Below are 22,222 nucleotides of genomic sequence, written 5' to 3' on the forward strand. Positions count from 1 at the left end.
TAGCATTAGGCTTATCCAACAATATTGTTGGAGTTTGTCATATTCTTTTAGCTTTACGGTCGGATCCCTCGAACCAAATTTTGCATATCAGGGATAAGTTCACCTCTACTTCAGTCAAGCATATCAAAGCTTGTCATATTTACACCTGTTATTTCTCCTTCGTTGGACCCGGTTTAGTTATTGTTTGCCGTCTGCCTATAAATTTTGTTTATTTCAGCTGTTATTTACTTAATGTTGCTTGAAATCTCAATCCACGTGGAGAAGAGTGAAAGAATTTGATCTTCCTCTTTTACCAAGTACGTGTTTTAAAAAGAAACTTTCGGCAATTAAATGTGCGAATGAACATGATGCTTATGAAAGAAAAAAAAACGCAGAAACCAGATTGGTAGCATAACATGGGTACAGTGAACTGTCGCGTATCAGCTGTCCGACTCTATATTTGAGGGATTTTATAATGTTTTAACGGAGTCGCCACACGCAAAATCAAATGCTAAAGCTGTGAACCAAACGAAGAAAAAGAAACAGAACTCTTAGCTCGATTACAAGAGAACTCATGTTTACTGTCTAACGTCAAATAGTTATTCACATTTCCACCCAATTCATGTATTTACAAAGTGGAACAATTGAACAGCAGGGTCCAAGTTTGTTGAAAAGAAAATAAGATTCGATGTAAAAACTTTGCAACTCAAAGTCACATATCAGGAGAAACATGCAACTGTCAGAAGTTTCTGTTAGCCCAACATGGCACGCTTCAATGCAATGAGACTCTGTTACCTTTAAACTCGCAACCTATCCGAGAAATGTCATTGGTGCTTCCTTTGGTAAAGCGAATAACCAACAAGAGCAGACATCAGAAAAGTCCATAGCACCTGCACAGTGAATGCATTAACCAGTGATGTAGGGATGCCATGCGGTTGGAACAGTATTCACATTTCTTTTTGACCAGATGGCATAGAGACCATCCAGTTCCAATTCCAAAGATACTAAACCAGTGAAACAATAGAAGGTTGCTTTTTCTCTCCAGAAAGAAAGAAGAAAAAACAATACAAAAAAGAAAATGAAATAAGAACATCCAGCTTGAATGCCAATTCCATCGTTGCAACATATGGTAAGAGATTTGGAGTTACTAACATAGTCCATAGTTGCCATTTCAAAAAATCAATTTCATTGGAAAAGCAGGCATTTAAGGTTCCAAAAAGTGTAAATTTGAATAAAAATCCAAATGAAGTCAACATAGACACATGGATTGCTAAAAGAATTTAGGTACCGTGTTGATAGCATGCCATCTTTCCAGCCTTTTGATTCTAGACTGCATGTCCTCAATTACCCCTTCTAAAGGAGCAGCGTCCCTACCTGGAGAGGGTTCTGGAGCTGAGCTGCTTCCCTGTCAGTTTGGCCATGGTAATAAAAACAGTGAACTCCTCGGCGGCTCAGCCTTGAATATATATTAAAAGGTCATTTCTCAGATAATGGTTAATTCTTTTGGACTTAATCAGGAAAAAAACGGGGGGTGGGGGGGCAAGAGCAGCGGGCGTGTAAGGGATTATAAGGTGCCCCATGATGATCAAACAGTAAGGTTGTCTCTAATTGAGCAGTTTGCTAACTGGAAAGATGTCTTGGCCCTCTATCAATACATGCTGCCTATTTCAACATAGAAGACTGAACAGGACTGACATCTGACACTAATTTTCCCTCATGCCACAACCAGATGGCTGTTATCCCATTCAATAATAGTAAAATACCTGAGATTGTATAAATTCAACAAGTTCCTGCAACCTTGCAGCTTGTTGAGCATGAATTCCACTGTAACTTCTTTGCATTGCTGGTAATCTTTCCAAAATGATCTGCAGATAACTCTGAAAGAACAACAAAAGAGCCTATCCAAATAATGAGAGGCCGAAGAAGTCCCAGGGCAGAAGATAAAACTATACAAGCAGAACTGAAGGCAAAACCTTGGTTGTATATGAACCATCCAGTTTAAGTGTTGAACCAGCTGCTGCTACAGATTCCTTATTAACCCCTTTGATCTGTAAGTAAGGACTAGGGGTGTCTTGCAGATGATCAACCTCAATGAGAATCTACAAATCAGAATAAAAAATGAAACTCATTCAGAAAGCCACACATATGAGAAGCTTATATACAAGAAGCATGGAATACATGAAAACCTGGCATCATCAAGCATTAGTACTTAAGGTTAGTACTTAATATGAAATTTCCTTTAAGACAATTTTAAGATAAGCTACAGCTCAACTGATAAAAAAATGCAAAAAAACTATAGAATAAGCTGACAAATTTAATTACAAAAAACGAGAACCAAGGACTGTACACAATTTGGAAGATTGGACGTATAAATTACAAGATAAATCCAGTGATATTATACCTTTCCATCTTGGTAGATATATGCAGATGCTTCAATGCATGCTACCGCTTGATACCTGATATTGCATGATAACAGAATATACGTCAATGATTTGTAAAATCCATCAGTTGTTCAGCTGTAAAGCATTAAAAGGAAGAACACTAAAATGCTTAAAACAAGCAGAAAATGCTATATACAGCCCATCAAAAGTAAATGATTCATTTGTATTTTCCAAAATAATGAAATAATAAACGCTAGAAAAACAGTAGTTTGTTTACAGCAGTTAAATTTATGTAACTGCCTAAAAGAAAAAAAATGTTCTTCACTGATATCCAGAAGCTGGAAGGATTGTTCACGTGCTGTGATACAAAAGCACCAGGATGGAATAGTGTCCACTTAATCAAAGCACGAGGATGGAATAGGGTCCACTTAATCAAGGGTTTTGAGCATGTCAACTCCTCAATTATAAAAAACAACGGGACTCAACAAGATAGATATACACACATACGATAGCTTTTAAATTTTGTCTTAACTGGGAACAAAAATGTGAAGATAAGTTCATATGAAAAGAAAAGCAAGACTATACACATGGACTTACCCAAGGTTAAGAAGGCCAGCGACCGTGCTGGTGCTGATATCAAAATCCACTTTTGGTTGAATAATGAAATTCCCTTCTCTTATAGGCTATTGTTGAAAACATTGGAAAATAAAAATCAAGCATTCACTAGATATTGAAGATAGAAAATACATTATAATTTGACAAGGAAACATGTCATATAACTCCAATACATTATATACAAACCTCCCGTATCAACAATGCAAATCTACCCTCACAGATTCTGAATCGTATGCAGTCACTCTCTGCCAGCTGCCCATTTGTAGGAAGTCCAGGTAGCCTTAAATATATATCAATGAAATTCTGAACAGAACTGCACAACTTCACAGGATCTAAGATTTTCAAAATATCTTGAGAAGCCACCTGTTATTGATAACAAACAATAAAAGCAGATCAGACACAAACCATGGTACATAATCTTCCACCAAATCATGAAAGTGCACTTACTTGCTTATTACTCTTCAAAACAAACAAAGAACTCTCAGGGGAAAGAACAGGATCAAAGTCATTTCGAATTTTGAGCTGCGACAATATAAGAAAATTGAAAAACCTCCAAGTTAAACTTGGAAATAGAATATCAGTCCTCAGAAATGCACTATAACAGAACATCAATATTTTCAAGAAACATGAAGGGACATGTATCATTACTAACTACAGTTTGTATGTTTCCAACATAAAAGATGTAGACAAATGAGTGTGAAAGTGCACCAGTATAAATGTGAAAAATCAGGAATGGTATTCTTCCCCTGAAAGATCTGAAAAAAATTCATTCCAGAGGTTCTATGCAATCCATTTTGATGATGACTTGAACTTCTATTAACATATTGACAATGATAATTTTGATCTTTGGTTGATCGAAAAATATGTGATTAATGGCATTCAATTTTTAATGTGACAAAGTGACCTTATTCTTTTTTCTTGGGCAGTCAAGGAACTTAACCTTTTCTACCAAATGTTATAGATATTTCCAGAACTTTTCAAGACAATGTCTCAATAAAAGAAGGCTTATCTCGGCAGCACATAGATGTGTCTCTGTGGGAAGATAAAACTATTGACATGACCAATGTTTAAAACATGGAAAACATTGAAATACCTTTCACGGTAAAACATAAAGAACAATAAGAAGATCAGACAGTAGGGGTATACTAACATGCGCATGAACAAGATGCGGCTCAATATGCTGCTGAAAAATTGGAAACACTGTCATCATGATCTCATTTTGGGACATAAAACACCCCACTCTACTTTTATCCCTTTGAACTCGAGAAATAAGATGTGAATGCACACCACCTACCTGTTTTCACAAAAGATGAAGTTACTTCACAACTAAACTTTCTCATCATCAATAGAAAATGTCTTTAGAAATCAGAACATCCACGCACATTGTCTCTCTGAAAATAAAGCCTAAAAAAGGGAGTGCAAATTCATCTTACAACAGCAATCCACAGGTCAAGTGATTTTCGGATTTCAGGATGCAGAGCATAAACCCCTTCAAAAATGATCTGGAAAAAAGAAAGAATGATTTAAAAAAAAAAAAAAGTCAAATAACATAGCATAAACTTAAATCACCACTATTGGCAAAGAATTTCATAATTGGAAATATCAATTGCTATGATCATATAAACTGTAAAGATGCATTACATGAACACTTGTTTTTCTAACTAGCCTGTATGAAGATGAATAAAACTTATAGCCAGTGTGGAACCAATTCTACTATACATCGTGTGCACTGAACAGCGTGCACACAATGAGAAACTGAAAAGTAGTAAGCGAATAATTTTGTATTAAAATGTCTGACCGTTCTTAACATCTCCAGGTTTCATTTTTTTACAAAATTCTAACACCACTAAGCATTTATCTAAAAAACTGCTGAAACAAATGTAGCATTACAATACGAGCATATAGCACCAATCTTCCATATCCTTAACAACACAGGAACAGCAATTGATGACACAGCATTTGGAGCTCAGTTAAGTTAATGAGAAACAGTTCACATTCAAATTTCTGTTAGGTTCACTGCTAGTTTGTAGTAAATATGCCCCATATTAAAACAAGGTTTAGCATTTTGAGGAAAGAAATTTAGTCACAGGTAGTCTTCCTGTTTTTAGAAGGCTTGCCTTGTGTAATCTCCAGACAGGACTTAATGATGGAAGGCGTGAATTAAAACAAGTTGGCAAATTTTCAAACTAGTCAGAAATAGCTTCTCTAATCTTTCCACTTCTGTATTCTCTACTCTCTCCTCTTTTTGGTATGTTATATCCTTCTCAAATGGACTGATAGACACAAATGTTGTGCACCCCGTCTCTCATGCTTCCCCCCTCTCCCCCCTTCTTAAGTTATTATTGTTGTTGTTATCATTATTCCAATTTTCAGGGAAAAAAGGAGGAGAAACTGTTATTAGAAAGAAAGAATTGTACAGCAAAAATTGAGTACAAGACATCCTCCCAAAAAGGGAAAAGAACAATCTTGATCTAAACAATGAAGCAGACCAATCCCTTTGAATATCCACTAGAGAAGAGCACCTAAATGCACCTGCCAGATGAAATCACAAAGAAGCGAAGAAAATTATCTTATCCCACAAAACCAGCCTACATGTGAAGTGATTATGAAAAATCCTTGCATTTTCTTCCATCCAAGTTCACCAAAAAAAACTTCACCAACAGCACCATCTCTGTAAAGGAAAATTTTCATTATTTCTTACTTTGAAAAGGTTAGCACCCTAGCACCAGCAATTTGCTTACCACATCATACTAGGCTCCACTAGAGATAAATTGTCTTGTATATATATGCCTACTTGCAGAGTAACATGAATCCTTAAAGCCACACTAAAGGGATAAATTGTCCTGTAAAGGAATCTAGTGGATCTCTAGCTTACCATAAGCTAAATCTTATGGTGATACCCTGAATCACAGGACAAGGTTCCTGGTTGACACAACACTCGAACAATTAAATGACTTAAGTATGCTAGCAGTGGACTGTACCTTAAGCCCATCTCTGCCTCCCCATTAACCCTTTGGGCTTTATGTCAGAATATTATCGAGTGATATCTTTCTTTTCTTCTTTATAGAAGTTTGATTAAAATAAAGATAGATAAATGTGATTGTGTAATACATCACTGCAAAATAAAAACATAAACCCATGATAGCAAGTTCTAGGAGCTGTATAAGTAAGTATGATAACAAACCACGCCACAATCTTCAGAAACTTCAAGTTCTTTAAATCCACTACGAGCACCAGTCTCCAAATCAAATATGGGTACTTTTGTTCTTCTACCATTCCTTATGTTACCAATATTCTGTAAAAGAATGATGGAACAATAACTGTATGTCAAATGCAAATATTTTTTTCAGGAACCTAAAAGGCAAACCAAGTGAAATGAATGTTGACTTTTCTTCAAAGTAATAATCTGCAATTATTACCAGCAAATGTAGAATTGATGTCACGGTATCTATAATAAGCCTATTTACAGAAGATATACTGTACATAACAAAGTAGGTCAATGATATAGCATTTTGAACCGGACATTAAAAGAAGAAAAATTGACAAATCAAAGGGAACAGAAGTTTGTTGCATGCATGGAAGGATTCACAAACAAGTATATGTCAGGTTGCTCTGATGAAGGATTTAAATATTGCAAAGAGGCCAGCTAAGGATCAGACGGTTTGATGTATATTCTGGACAATTAAAAAACCCCAGTGAATGAGGAATCTGGCAACAATCTTCTAAGAAAATCTCAAGGCAGTAAACAGAACAGTATTCTTTAAAATTACCCTGCTTTTCCCCAAGTCAAACCACTTAGAAGGAAAGAAAAGAATAGTAGCATGAGAAAACAGAATTATTTTCAAACCAAAAGGATTCTGATAAATGCTTAACTGTTGAGACGATATGGGAGGTCAAGAAATGTTTAATAAAAAATGGAGATCAGGAATACAAGAATTTGAAGAATTCTCACAAATCATGATTGGATGATGGAGATGGATGCTGATGTATAAATCTCTACTAAACACTGAAAGTATGAAACAAATGCTTGACCAAACAAACGCATTTTTACATTTTACTCCAACTCTTTGCTCAACCATATTTTAATATTTCCAAGCAATCTTATCTGAACAGTCATCTGACAAATGATAGCATTATTGATGTAGAAAAGATCTGCATAAGATGAATAAAATTAGCGTCCCCCTACCTTTGAAAGCAAAGCCAGATCTAGAGAGCTAAAGTCATCATACTTAAAATCTTTCACTTGTTCAGATTTAAAATAGCTTTCAAGGGAAACTACTTCGCACCCAACAATGTTAGCCATTTTGTGAGCCAGACTAGTTTTTCCAGATCCACTTGGGCCTCCTGTAACAACAATGAGATTAGAAAAGGCAATATTTATGACCTTAAACAAAGTAAATTGCTAAAAGCAAATACCACAATGCCACAGGAAATTGATTCCTCAAAGAAATTTTTTCTCTTCCAAAAGGAATTTTATGGTTCCAGAAGTTTTTTTTTTGTTATCACTTGAGCATCATAATAGGAAATGCCATGGTCTTCTTTGAAACCATAATGACAAAAAATTACACAAGGAGATTAAAATTCTTTATTTTGTGCACAAATATGTGTCTGCAATTAAAATTACAATCAAATCAAATCAATTACAAACATATTACTATGCTCACGCTTCTGAAAACATTAACATATGGAGATTTAATTGTGCACTTGCCCATGACATTTATGAACTTGAATGACACAACACTTTGCACCAACAACTGGATTACTTTCAAGAATATTCCATAGTTACGGAGCACGTGGTCAAAAAAAAATTTTTTGAAATGTTTGTGCCTGTGACAGAGAGAGACTTTTAAAGCATGTATTACCAATTCCAACAATGACAGGGGGGCCTTTATTCTCCAACAAAGCCTGAAAAAATACATAAAATTGCATAATTTTTAACCGGACTGATTGTACTGGTAAGCTTCTTAAACTTGAACGTGTATAATTACACTAATCTCACATTCATTTTTTTGTTAAACTCATTACCTGTATCGCTTGAACAGCAAGAAGCAACCCTCTATCCAAATCATATGAATCAGGCATAGGAGCAATCTTCATGTTATCCCTGAAAGAGGAAGAATCTGTGGTTGCTTCATGAGAGAATTCGCGAAACGTAATGATAACACTCAAACAATGTAGTTCATCACCAAGAACACTTAATGAACATTTGTAACAATCTTCCAGGTAGAGGACACTTACCTCTGACTGAACTCCCATGTGACGTATCTGATGATATAAAATGCCATGTTGCTACTATTGGCTCCATTTTAGATTTTGTTGGTGACCGAGTCCATGGTTGAGATAAATCCTCAAGCCGATTAACAAGGTTTGGAGAGGTACGGATTGGCCTTGGGGCAAAAATGACCCTTTCTTGATTGCTTGTCATAGAAGTATTAGGCAATAGTGGTGGTGTGTTAAGACGTGGCACACCTGCAAGTGAAGTAGCAAATTGTAGAAAGGAGAACTTTTGATCTATACCAGACAAACCAACCAAAATGCAACCTTTTCTCTGAAGAATCATTTCCAGATATGACTTGGTGATCCAAGGTCCATTAATACCCATCCTCGTTGCCTCTGCTCCAACAGTCTACATAAAAGTAGAATAGCCAAGATAAATGAAAGCTGTGGCCATAGTTCCCAAGTGGAAGTCCAAGGACCAATCTAATTTCTGGTACTGAACAAAAAAATAGTACATAAAAGATCAGCTATTTACAACGAGAATGGAAAGTGTTGGCCCAGCTACTATCATATGTATCATATTGATTGAGGAAAATACATAACGAAAATTGGATGATATGATTTAGTGGACACTCAAGCTGAGTCATGAAACATGCCGTCCAACAGCTGGAGTAATAAGTGAAGATACAAAACTAGAATCAGCCTGTTCAGTTACATGCTAATCATGCACACAGCATAACAAAATAAGAAATCTCCATCATGATTATTAGGAAATTTCTACTAACATTTGGCAATCAGAAGATCCATGAACTTGTGTGCTAATGTCCCCCATGCACAACACTCATCATGAAGAAAAAATTTCCATTCATTCAATCTCCCTAAAGCAAACTGAGAAACTAGATGCTTCATGCACTCGTGCTAAAAGTTATCAAGAATCGTTATTTGCATAACTTTTTTTGTAGAAACAATTCTGGAATAAGATCGTGTTTCCTGCATTTTGTGGGTAACAATCCAGGGGCAATTAGGGAAAATCACTAACTTAGAATTGGAGCACTCTTATTGTCCATTGCATTTTCCCCTTCACTTTCTTCCTGTCACTTGCTGGTGGATATGTTACTCACCCTCAGGTTTTTGCAGATTCTATTCTTTCCAATAAAAAATTTTCTATCCTACAAAATGTGTGGGTGGGTGAGCTGGCGGGTGGGTAATGATAATGATAATGATAATGATAATGATAAAGGTAAATAGCTATCTTGTTCTACTAATTATCCAGTACCTTACTCAATTGCTTGGAAAAATATAAGAACACAACAGATAAATGATTGTGAAGCCTCCTACATGTTATCTTAACCAAAAAGATGGATCCATACTTTCCTATTCATGCCCCTCAGCACCATGAATGTCTCACCAAGAGTATCAATGGTCTCCAACGACAGTGAAAGATTTCCATTGCTAACAGATGAAGACACCCGTTTATAACTCACTACAACATTGTACCCTAAAGCCAGCAACCCACCAAGTGTCATTCTCCCAACCTGTCTCAACATTAAATGATAAAATAGGTAAGCAAAACCGCCAAAGATTACAAATTCAGTGAAATATTAGAATCTAGTTTTTAAAAGAATTGAACTTACATTTCAAGTTGTACTAATGTTGTCCTATAAAAACAGACACCATATAAAATAAAGAGACTACAGATTCCAAACAACATAAGAAAAGATGCATTTAAGACCTCTAAGCTACCAGTTTCATTAATGGATGGGATTGCAGTATTGATTGGAAATGGAAGACGCCTATGCATCTTGAATGTAGGGACCATGTCTCAAATACAATTGTCTAGATAGTATGGATCTTGTGCTGAAGCTTCCAGAAGCAACAAAATGTCCTTGTTAGTAACTGCAGTAGACTACTGGACAGGTGTGGCGAAGAACTTTGCCAAAGGTTCCATTTCCAATTATTTCCGTTTTATTTGTTTATCACAAGTTTATGTTCATTGATTGATTGATTGATAAGATGCCTGAATAGTTTGCCCAGCCATATGCAGATGTGAGGAAGAATGATTATTTCACAGGTACCTACCTATCCATGGTCCTAATGATCACGCACTGTAATGAAGGTCCGTGAATTCCCTTGTACTTTAAAGATGACTGACATTAGTCTTGCAGCTTTTCTGGAAAGTTGTGAACAGTAATTTAACATTTGTGTAGGCTGAGAAATGAACCATTACATTCAGAAAATTGCCCACTTGCATTCATTTCCATCTGAAAAGTAATGCTAAGAATTTATTCCTCTATATTGGCCATGGGTGTTAATTTCTTTCTGGAAGCTAGAATTCGATTTTGATCATAAACTTTGCTTTCAGAGTCTGGCGTTTATGCTATAATTGCAATCTCAGAAGCCCCTTACCTCAAACTCAGCTTTTGGCCTGATAATAAAATTTTTGTCGACAATTCTCTGGTCCCCAAGTGATAGATAATATTTGATGCCAGACTGCCGCACCTTGATCCAATCATTTGTCAGTGCTTCTTCACTTGCTGAAGGAGGTCTAAGGTACATCTCAATAAAACTGCAACCAAGATAAAGTTCCGACCACAATTATTCACACTCAAAGCTCAGAGAATAAACCACTTGGTTTTGCACTGATATTATGGTAAGAAACAGAGAGTGAAGAATCACTAGCTTATCTGTATGTGCTGTTCCTTGGAAGGCATAAGCAGGATGTCCATCTGGTGACTGTCGCAACAAGTTAGCATTTAAGTAACATTCAATCAAAGGGTGCAGGTGATGCATATTAATATAGTAGCTAATAATGAACTATACAACTAAAAAAAAAAGTGAGGGAAAGGTAATTCCATGAGCAATGACAAGAAGTGCAACTCAACGTAATTCCAGAGAAGCATTTGATAATTGGCATTCAATATTATTCAAAATCAACAAGAGAACATATGCACTGGTCAATGCTTTAAATTACACGCTTGTTATTGATTACGCACCCATCCACTGTTAAGAAGCGGTGTTTTGTCATGGTCTGCACCATATGCAGATTTTCTTCACCATTAAAACAAAAGTTGAAGATTACAAGAAATCCTCATCCTTCAAAAGAATTTTCACAACTATCTCACTCGCATAGTGAACATGAAGGACATAGGCAATTAACAAGAGCTAAAAAAGTATAAGGTCAGCCATTGTGCATATGAACAACAGTGAACCCACTGCCCAGTTTTTTTTTTTTTTTTTCAAACTTTTTTTTCAATTGCATACTTTTACATTCTAATTATATGAAATTAAGAGCCAAATTAAAACACGGATAGAATACATGGCACACCCCAAATTTGCAACACTTTTTATTTTGAATCTTTTTTTTTTCAATCCCTAGTTTAGAGAGGAAAGAGAAAGTTGTAGGAGAAATTAATTAGTTGTCGCGATAATGACAACAAAAAATGGTCAAACTTGGTGTCAATCAGTTTCATTCAACGATGGGATTTCAATGGTGGTGGCTTTTTTTAAGGCCCTGATACGTTGAACTACTCAAACCCGTGTGCCTAGCCTAACTTTTTTTAGGGGAAAAAAAAACTTTAGCATCGGGTTTTTTATTTTTATTTTTATTTTTATTTTTTCAATTTATCTTATAATATTGTGTTGATTTTGAATTGGTCTTTATTTTTTTACCATATAATAAAATAAAATAAAAATATTATTGAACCCATTGGAATCCACATCTCAGGTCACGGGTTTGGTGAGTTAACTAGGTTGACTGGACTCGATCCAACAAGTCATCATCTCGATATTAAAAAAAAAATGTTGACTTCAATTTTTTTAAAAAAAAAGTCAAACCACTTTTGAATGATCATCCAAGTTGCTTTTAAATTCGCATACTTGGTCTCTATTTTTTATGTCATTTTTTTATCCTTTGAATTTTTTGCCTTGGAACCCGCAAATTGACTGAATCACATCAAGGCAACTCTCACATGCTTTAATTGAAAACTCAGACTTGGCAAGGACTCAAGGAGAGAGTTTCAAATTTGACTCGCTAGACCAGGTTTAATGGCAATATCAAAGGATTCCCTGCAACTTGAATATTTTTTTACGTTTAAAATGATTTTAGTCCAACCCACAGCATAGCACAGGAAATAAACTAGTTCTCAACTATTTAACTTAGCAATGAACCATGGAAAGATGTACATACCTCACTTCTACATTTCAGCTTGTAGATTGCTTCTCTAAATGATGAGACAAAGCTGTTGTTGATTCTAATCTGCAGAATAAAACCCCAAGATGAAAACCAGCCTTTTAAAAATTGTACAAGATAAGGAAAAAAGCCCCAACCTGTGCATGGTGAAGGTCTGGCTCAATGTGTTTCCTAAACAGTGGGAATATGCTGTCAATAAGGTAATCCAATGAACAAGAATCCCCAATGTCGTATTGAACTTTAGAAAGAAGACTGAAATGAACTCCGCCAACCTGATCCACCAACCATATTTAGAAATCACCGTATTTGAAGCTGTAAAGAAAATGACAGCTTCACAGCCCCTTATTCAAATCAAGATATATAACTTCAGAGCATAAGTTACCACAGCAACCCGGATATCCAGCAAGGAGCGCAGTCTTGCATGCAGAGCATAGGCACCATCAATTACTACCTAGAACAAAGAAACATTAAAGAAATTAACTCCATGGAAGCAAGGTAAATCACAGTAACTGTTAGTTCCCCTGGCTTACCACTCCAGATGATGTGCTGTTTATTCCTTTGGAACCAATACGTCTTTTCTGTTGGTAATCAAACATAGGTATCGAAGTATCTTTTCCTTTGGTCAAATCCTATTGCCAACACAAACAACTGTGTAAAGATAGACAAAACTAAATTTATATAGAACGCATGCATAACTTTTACTTCAGAGAAAATTTTTTGACACGTGACCATAGTAGGTTTCTAAATGATTACACTTGGGTATTTCTAAGAATTGGAAAACCAGGTTTCCAGTTAACTATATATTACAGAATTGCCATATGCAAAATCCAATCCAATCAAGTAGCAAAATTTGAGAAGAAAATGCAAACCTCAAGATTTTGTATCAGTGTATCGAAATCAATTGAATCCAAATCACTCCCATCATCAAATCCCATGCGATAATTCTCCATTGATATAACAACACAACCAATTACAGAAGCCACCTTCTCTGCTAAGCTTCACAGATCATCAAACAAAAAAAAAGTAAAATCAGAAAGTATCAAATAAAGCAACAGAAATACAACTACAGAAATTCTGAAAGTGAAAAAAAAAATAGATATACAACCTTGTTTTGCCTGAACCACTAGGACCACCAATGCCAACAGTAACAAGACCTTCTTTTTTCTCTCTGAGCTCTTGAATAGATTTTACCAATAAATAATATCCATGATCAAAAGACTGCATCATTCCAATCCAGCAATTAATTTTGATCAGAATTAATTTTTTCAGAAAAAATAAGATATTATTACCTAGCTAACTAATATTCAAAATTAGAAGAAATGGATGAATGAAAGTGAAGAAAAAGCATACCACGTGAAGAGGGAGAGATTGGAGGATGGAGGAGGAGGAGGAGGAAGTAGAAGGCTGTTGCTGGAAGTAATCGCGGCCTCCTTCTTGGAATACTCGCTGAACAACCTCATGGTCCATTTGTCAACAACCGCACCAATCCTCTTTCAATCTCTCTGGAGCCCTGAAGAATATATATTGCTATTAGAGAAGAGACAGAGAGAGAGACTCGGTTTTATTAGTTAAGTAGTAGTGTTGCTTTTTATTATTCTGGTGCCTTAACTTTCTACCCTTTTTGTTCCTTCCTTGCTTCTGTACGCTCCCGCTCGTTTTCCTTCTCTTCCACACTTCGTTCATCTCTCTTTTCTTTCTTCGATTTTTTTTAACTCTATTTTGGTTTTATTAATTAAAATTCGTGTCGTGATTTTTTTTTGAAGTCCTAGTTGTGATAAAAATAAAATTAAATAAAAAAAGTGATATTTGTCTTTAAAATTCTTGTAGTAAATTTAACTGAAAGGGCGTTTGAAGCTGTATTTGAAAAATGTTTTAAAAAAATTTAAAAAAATTATTTTTAAATTAATTTTTTAATATTTTTTAATATATTAATCTCAAAAATAATTTTTAAAAAATAAAAAAAATTATTAGTATATTTTTCAAAGTGAAAAATATTTTAAAAAACAACCACAATTTTATTTTCAAATACATAATAAAATGTTTGTTTTTGCGGTTATTTCTGTTTTTAAAACAAATTACAAAAAAAATTATATTTGATAACCAAGGAAACATTATTTATTATCGGTAGAATCTTCCTTTATTTTGTGACGGTTTCACTTATGCATCCATTTGTCATTTCAAAATTATAAATTCATGCATTTCAGTGCTTGGTCTAGCGGTGGAAGGGGCTTATCTCCTTTCACTGCACTTGAGTTCGAGCCCTGACGTGCACATCTGTCACCCCCGCGGTGCCTTACATGCCTACTGGGTTTGCAGGGTATTCAGTGGACCGTGGGGATTAGTCGTGGTGTGCGCAAACTGGCCCGAACACCCCACGTAAATCAAAAATATATATATATAAATTCATGTACTTGAGGTTTGATCTAGTAGTGGTAGGAACTTATTCTCTTTCACTGTATCTAAATTCGAATCGTATTGTGTACGTCTGTCATTCTCACGGTATATTACATGCTCACTGGATTTATAAGATGTTCAATGGGTCATAGGACTAGTCGTGGTGCATGCAAACTAATCCGGACACTCATGTAAATAAAAAAAATTATAAATTCATCTTCAATATATTTATTTTACAAGCTCACTAGATTTGCAGGGTATTCAATGAATTGTGAAATTAGTCATGATACATGCAAACTAACTCAAATATTTATGTATATCCAAAAAATAAATAAATTCATCCTGGTTATATTTATTTTTATATTTGAAACCAAGTTGAGTTGTGTTTCAAAAGAGTGTTACGCTTGGAAAAATATTATATTAATATTATTTTTAGTATTTTATGATAATTATGATGAATTGATATTAAAAATTAAAAATAAATTATTTAAATATTTTTTTAATTAAAAATATATTTAAAAAACATATAGAAACCATTAAAATTATTTTTAAGTCCCCAAAATTGTCCTTTGTTTGACAATCCCTGCATTCATTTTTTGTGATGTCCAGTTTCCTTTCGCTCTTCGAAATTCAAAGATGGCGAATGAAATCCGAATTTTTCTTTGCCAATTACATTATCTTCACTCTTGGCAACATTAGCGAATGCAGGCATGGACAACAGACTCAGCCATCAACGGCGAATGGTGGTCAACTCAAACCAGTCGACGGCGAACTCAGGGATTTCTATTCACTATTGGTAAGGCGATGATTGAGTGGTTTGGTGGGTAATCTGATTATTTAAATAAAAGTAAAACCCCTCCTCTGCGTCTCTCTCCAACCTGTAAACTTTTTTGATATCCAAACTAATTTACGAATATTTCCATTAATCACTTGATTTCCTAAAATTAATTATCGAGTAACTTTTTAATAATTTTAAAATTTATAATAATCAAATTAATAATATCTAATCTAGAATTTAATCAGATATACCTCTCAAAATTACAAACTTATTCGCAGTAAAGTTCTATCAATTTGGCAATGTCTTTGCCAGGTTGAGACTGGTACACCTCTGGTCAATGTCCCATTTGCAAATTTAGGAGAGGTTGTTGTGAGGAACTTCTAAATGTTGTCCTGGACTGTGTTTCTTCGTGGTAAAGTGTGATGTCAAATTTGTTGAAACATTAATCCATACCCAAGAGTGGAGGCAGGTTACAGGCTGGAATGGTTTATAGTCTAGGTCAAAATTTTATTAATATTTTTTAATTAGTTTTATATAAAAAAATTATAATTTTTGATTCAACTATTAAAAATTTTAAAAAATCTGCATTGAGTTTTTTAATATGATATTTTACCTTGGATTAAAATTTTAAAATTTGAAGAAATTTAAAAATTTAATGAAAAATTATAATTTGATCAATTTTACATTATTGAATATAATTTTCAATCTAACTATCAAATTAAGCTAAAATTTACGAGAGATCTTAATAAAATCTAGTTAAAATTTTAGAATGAATAGATCTTGATAATACCAACAACAAAAAACCATCAAATAAAAGTAAAAAGACTTGTTAGGGATAAAATAGTTATTTGCTATTAAAAAATAAAACAAGTCATTGTCGACTGAGCTAAAGTAAAATAGAAGAAGAAAAAAAGAAAAGGCGAGAGGAAAGGAGAGAAAAGTATGGGAAAATCATAAAAATAAAAGATAACAAGAATTTTTTTTTAAAGTGAAAGAATAATTATGTAAACTTACAAAGTCTAACTTATAAAACACTAATTTAAAAAAGAATTAAGTAAAGGAATGAGAAATTAACAGAGAGAAAGAATTTAATTATTTTATTTTTCAATTGATATGAGATTGTTATTTTATTTGAGTTAAGGGATTATTACAATATCGATTTAGATTTGATTATAGATAAATTGCATCTCACAAAACATTAAATGATGTAACTTTAATAATGAGCTTATTTTCACTTTCACTTTAATTTTACTTATTTTTAAATTTATTTTTTAATATTTTAGGGCAGTATATTTGAATTAAAACTTTATTATTAACTTTAAAAATTTACATGCATAAATTAATAATTAATCTTAAAAAATATTTATATATTTATTTAATAGTCTAGGTCAGTAAAAATTCCTAGCTCCATCACTTTTACACCATTGAGATCAAATCATAAATTAAATTAACTTGTTTTTAAAAAGTTAAAATTTTATTGAAATTTAATTTTTAATTCAAGTTTTTTGAAATAAAAAAAAATTATTTTAAAATAATTTTATATTGATATATTTTGATGAAACTCAAAAAATTTTAAAATAATTATATTCTACTTAAAAAAAATTATGTTTATAAAATAAATAGTTGAAAAGTTAAAATATATAGGTAAAAAAAGACCCAAACAACCCCGGTGAGCACCCTCTGCCCATACATCACATCACATAAGGTGTAACAACAACCTTTACTGCACATATAACATTTCTTGACCGGGTTATATTATTTTTTTGGTGTTTTACTTTGAATGTATTTTTTTGCCACCTGTAATCGCACTGGAAACTTTGTTTGCTGAACAGAGTAAATTTTCAAACTCACTTGCATAGAAAAACAGTAAAAACTAAAAACATTAAAAACTTAACCCAAGAAGTATACCTTTCCTACTTACAAATGTTTTTTTTTATCAAATCAATATAATTTGATAAAAAAATTATAGTAATATCACGCTTAATAAAATAATATTAGAAAATAGTATATTTCCGGTCCACAAACTATCAAATTTGAAAACAAAAGGGGTATATTTTAACCGAATTTAAAAAATCTTGATCTATAATATTTATTTATTAAATTTTATTTATTTATAATGTAACATTTACATGATTTAATTATCACATTCAAAAAGATTATTGGCTGAATTTTACACAATTAAATAACATATACCGCTTCAAAAACGGAAGAGCACTCCCACATAACTGTTAACAAGTTTAATGTCATCCTCGACTTTATCCGGGTGTTGGATTTCATGCCTTTGCAGGGAAGGTATCTAATTAAGAAGCGCTGGGAGGTCGAGAAGATGCCCTTGAAGATCACTTATCCAGTTCTGGCCGGATTTGATCTAAAAAACACACAGCAGAGTTACCATAATGGCGGGTCTTGGCCAGGTTAGTGTCAAGAACACAACGTTATAATATGTTATTTTCATTTCGATGGTGCAAAGGAAAAGAATGCTTGTTCGCACATTAGCTCAATTGACCGTACCTCTGTCTAGATCAGGTTTCCAGTTTAAAAAAGTTGTGAGAATGACCTAAGCGCTCTGATCTTACTACTCTAGGTCCGACGAGCAATGACCGGATAGGCTTTTATCTCGAATGGAGGGCAAGCCCTACCTTCTGGCGGTCTACCAATCTGCCAGAGTCTAATCTACTACCAGGCAACCTTGCACTGCTCTTATCTGTTGCTTATGGAGAAAGGTACTTGGTCTTTCTTTTTACATTGAGAAAAATAGGTGAAATTCTTGGTTCCACAGCCCTACTGCTTCCTCCGTCTGTCATTTTTGATTGCCTAAAACGGCAAACCTTCCCTGGTCTTCCAGCTGCATAAGGTAGTTTGCTTGCCCGTCTACCCTGGTGGAGATCTCTCCCTAGGCCTCTTTCTCTCGAGCTAGGCTAAATAAAAGAGAAGTACAGGATCTTCATGACAAACCAACACCTGTCTTGGGGAAATAGCTGCAGAAGAAGAAAGCCTTCGGAGTTGGATAGTGTAAATATCATATATGAAATATTTTTTTTAACATCTATAAAATCATAAAAACTTGGATAAGGAAGTTTTTTCTTTATTTATTTATTTTTCAGGCTCAAACTCTGAGACAGGAACCAAGAAAAAATATTATATTTTTCTTGATATACCATACTTATGTCGAGGGTTTAAATTTATCCAGTAATAAACTTATTCCTGGTTAACATATAAATTAGCTTAAAGATACCCTTACCATCGATAAAAAAAAAAAAAAAAAAAAAAACCCACAATGTTATGCATTACTGAACAACAAGTCCTTCCCCATAAAGGGAAAGTAAAAAGTTCGGAGTAACTATAAAAATAAACTTACTTTCATGGTAATCATCGAATAACATTCTTTTCACTTGCTAATTTGCTAATGAACAAGTTGCTAACCCGCATGTTGAAGACTTGAAGCGGTTTTTTAATTTGAAAAAATTATCTTAAATTTTGTCTTTATTTATTTAGAAATCATGGCTTATTATCTTCATACCTTGCTTACAATTTACATTCAATATCAAAATAATCTTTAAATTGTATATCACTTTAAAAACCTTATAACCTCATTGACGCACGCAAAAACAAGTCAACAAAAAAAAATCTCTCCTAGACCTAGAATCTCTTTAGGAATGGATTATGGGACCAGGTTCTAATTTCAATTGAGAATTTTAATCTTGCTTTAAGAATCAAAGAATCACGATGGCCATCACCACAAATGATAGATTGAGTGGTTTTCCCTTCCTACAGAATTTTGATCTCTTTGCTGAATTTTAAAGGTAGGCCGATCAAAAATCTTAAAACCAGTATGTAAAATCTTCCCAGAAAGAAAGCAAAAAATAAATAAAAATAAAACCATGTCCAAGCTTGACAGAGAAAACCCTTAAATATGTTCTTGAAACCAGGCTTCATATACACTGCAATAAGACACAGGAAAGAGAAAAAAAACATTTATCTGATCTGCAAATCGCAGTAGCGGCAAAGTTCCATCGAACCAAGAGGGTGGAGGAATATTCTCCACTCTTCCCAATGGAGTCCGGCCACCTTGGCGGCTTGGCCCCTTGGTGTGCCCAGACCACCTCTTCCACGCTCGGTAATGGTATCCACACCCACGCACTGTTCGAGTTGGTAATAATTATAGTGGGCTTGTTTTTGAGATCCCGATCGATTGGTGTAAGAAGAAATGTTTTTTTTTTTTTTTTTTGACGAGGCTGTGGTGTCTGGCCAATTATATATATATATATATATATATATATCTGTGTTTGACATATCTGCAAAGGTATTTAGGAGCGATAGGCTTTTTTGCCGCCGAAAAGATATGCAAATCTACAATAAGAATAATTTAGGGAGAAGTAGTTTCGAGAGAGAATAAAATAGTTTATGAGACATGATAGATTAATATTTGTGGAAGTCGTTGCGGTTATATTATATATAAAAATTGACAGGTATCTTTATTCAAATTTAAAAATTAAATTAAATCACGATTTGGTTTTAAAAAATAGAGGAAAAATAAAAAAATAAAGGGGTGAGCGTAATTTTTTCTTCTAATAAAGTTAAGTTATTTTAAATATTTGAAAAAATTTAAGTTTCTCTTTCTTTTTATTTTATTTTATCGTGTTAGCAAGCTTCAACATTCCTCGTGTTGTTTTTTATTTGCTCATTAACAAGAACCTTCTTTACTTATGACAGCTCTGGAAATGTTTATACCACTTAATCTTATGTTTTATATCATTTGTTTGGAAATTTTCTTTAGCGAAGTAATTTATTTTTTCATGCAAGTTTACCAACATGATTTTTGCAATGTGTAATCTCGCATTTTATTTTACGTTGTTTCAATGGGTAATAGTTCATATTAAATAATTCAAGAGAAATTCGATAATAAACAATAGGTGCCTGACCCCACCACAGGCCCATGGACATGGGCCAGGGGTAATGATAGCATTTTCATACAGGCCTTACCCATGTTTCTGTTTAATTCAACCACGATACGATCCTTTGTCTTAGATAACTCGACAAACACATTGTTTGTTCTTTGAGAATGGTTGGGAATATTGTATACCGTGTTTTTAAAAAGTTTAATTTTATATAAAAAATTGTTTTTTTTTATATTTTAATACACTAATTTTGTAAATAAATTTTAAAACATAAAAAAAAATATTATTTTGATATATTTTAATATCAAAAGTTGTTTAAAAAACAACCACAACTACACTTTTAAATATTTTTTTAATATTTTTTTATGTTTATCGTGGTTTTTTTGAAGTGTATGCTGGGATAATTGCATGAAAAATTACTTTTTTTATGCTTGTTTTTTCAAGTTGTTTAAAAAACAATCATAATAATATATCTAAATATTTTTTTAACATTTTTTTCATGTTTGTCATGGTTTTTTAAAGCGTAATCACAGCAACACTTTTAAATATTTTTTTAATATTTTTTTCATGTTTATCATGGTTTTTTTAAAGCGTATGTTTGAGATAATTGCATGAAAAATTGCTTTTTTTATATTTGTCTTCTCAAGTGTAATGCATGTAGATAGTTGCATGAAAAATGCACATAAAACACTTAAAATGCTCTCAAGTTTAAGAAATGTTTTATTAGAATAATATTAAAGCCATCACACTCCTACGATAAAAGTCAATCACAACTCAATCAGTACGTAAAAAACGAAGAACTTACAACGTAGAACAACACCTCGATCTAATTTCCTTACAAGAGAACTAAATCCAATGAAACTTTAACTCGTTGGTAGTAAAATGACTTGAGCTCTCTCCTCCTTTCCGTACCCTCTTAGCTTACAATTAAAGAAATTCTAATCTTTACCGGTGACTTTCTCACCGCAACAATTCTTTTACTATTAATTTTGTTTTTTAGTTAAAACTCGGATGCATTTGGTTTGTATCTGAAATTTGTATTCTATTAAAATGCCTAGTACTCCATTAAATAAGGATGCCTAGTACTCCATTAAATAAGGTTTTAGTGTCCATTGCGTGATTATGATCGATGATTCTCTTGCAATTCGAGAGAGGTCGACACCTTGTTTTGAATAGTTAAAGTCTTTTTATCAATGAAACCTAATAAACCCTGTTTCTCAATTAATTTATGATGTTGTTAAGCCTAGTTGCCTGCATGATTTGAAAAAAAAAAAAAAAAACCTCTTTTCGGATAATCCTCGTCAAACAATTATAGTGAACTTGGTGGTGATGTTCATGAAAATATTATTTGTTATCTCCCATGACTCATCATTATCATGAAGAACTCTCAAACTATTTTAATGTAATAAATTGTAATTCGTGTATTGGTTTTTGATGTCATTGTACCATTGACACCGCACAATGATGCATCTCTTTAATTTATGTTATCAGTGAAATTATATTTTTTTATAAGAAAAAAAAAATGAAGCTTTTAAGTGCATTGAATTCTAACATGCTAATTCAATGGTGCAGCAGCTTTTTTCGCATTCCTAAATGCACTAGCAAAATTGTTTTTTCCACTACCGTGGAACGGAAGTCAATCCTTTTCTCCTTTCAGGCCATCATCTAAAAAGAATAAAACGTCTCCGGGATTACAAAAATATATTTAAACCGCCGGTGACTACGGTGAAAGCTTCTTGATCGTATATTTTCAGAACTTTCCCAAGCTCTC

The 22,222-nt window shown here is 33.5% G+C and overlaps 1 protein-coding gene across 5 annotated transcripts; it reads right to left on the reverse strand.

Annotated features, from left to right (window-relative positions):
* Positions 1-512: 512 nt before the first annotated feature.
* LOC105135462 (P-loop containing nucleoside triphosphate hydrolases superfamily protein) lies at positions 513-14,081 on the reverse strand. 5 transcript variants are annotated; one of them, XM_011040336.1, is made up of 26 exons: positions 13,732-14,079; positions 13,487-13,599; positions 13,251-13,377; positions 12,912-13,010; positions 12,764-12,832; positions 12,519-12,653; positions 12,379-12,447; positions 10,873-10,925; positions 10,599-10,758; positions 9,563-9,727; positions 8,517-8,601; positions 8,214-8,444; positions 8,001-8,095; positions 7,838-7,880; positions 7,162-7,319; positions 6,160-6,270; positions 4,409-4,477; positions 4,126-4,269; positions 3,423-3,497; positions 3,162-3,338; positions 2,958-3,043; positions 2,381-2,435; positions 1,953-2,078; positions 1,743-1,856; positions 1,268-1,384; positions 513-869 (listed from the first exon to the last, which is right to left on the reverse strand). In XM_011040336.1, the coding sequence occupies exons 1-26, from the start codon at positions 13,846-13,848 to the stop codon at positions 804-806; spliced, it is 2,859 nt and encodes a 952-aa protein (XP_011038638.1). In that variant the 5' UTR covers positions 13,849-14,079; the 3' UTR covers positions 513-803. The 5 variants fall into 5 exon arrangements, with proteins under 5 accessions (XP_011038638.1, XP_011038637.1, XP_011038636.1 ...); XM_011040335.1 differs by having other exon boundaries at positions 8,214-8,601; positions 13,732-13,891; positions 13,990-14,061; XM_011040334.1 differs by having other exon boundaries at positions 8,214-8,601; positions 13,732-14,080.
* Positions 14,082-22,222: the final 8,141 nt, after the last annotated feature.

The sequence above is a fragment of the Populus euphratica genome, unplaced genomic scaffold, assembly GCF_000495115.2.
Source record: "Populus euphratica unplaced genomic scaffold, PopEup_1.0 scaffold123.1, whole genome shotgun sequence".
Taxonomy (NCBI): Eukaryota; Viridiplantae; Streptophyta; class Magnoliopsida; order Malpighiales; family Salicaceae; genus Populus; species Populus euphratica.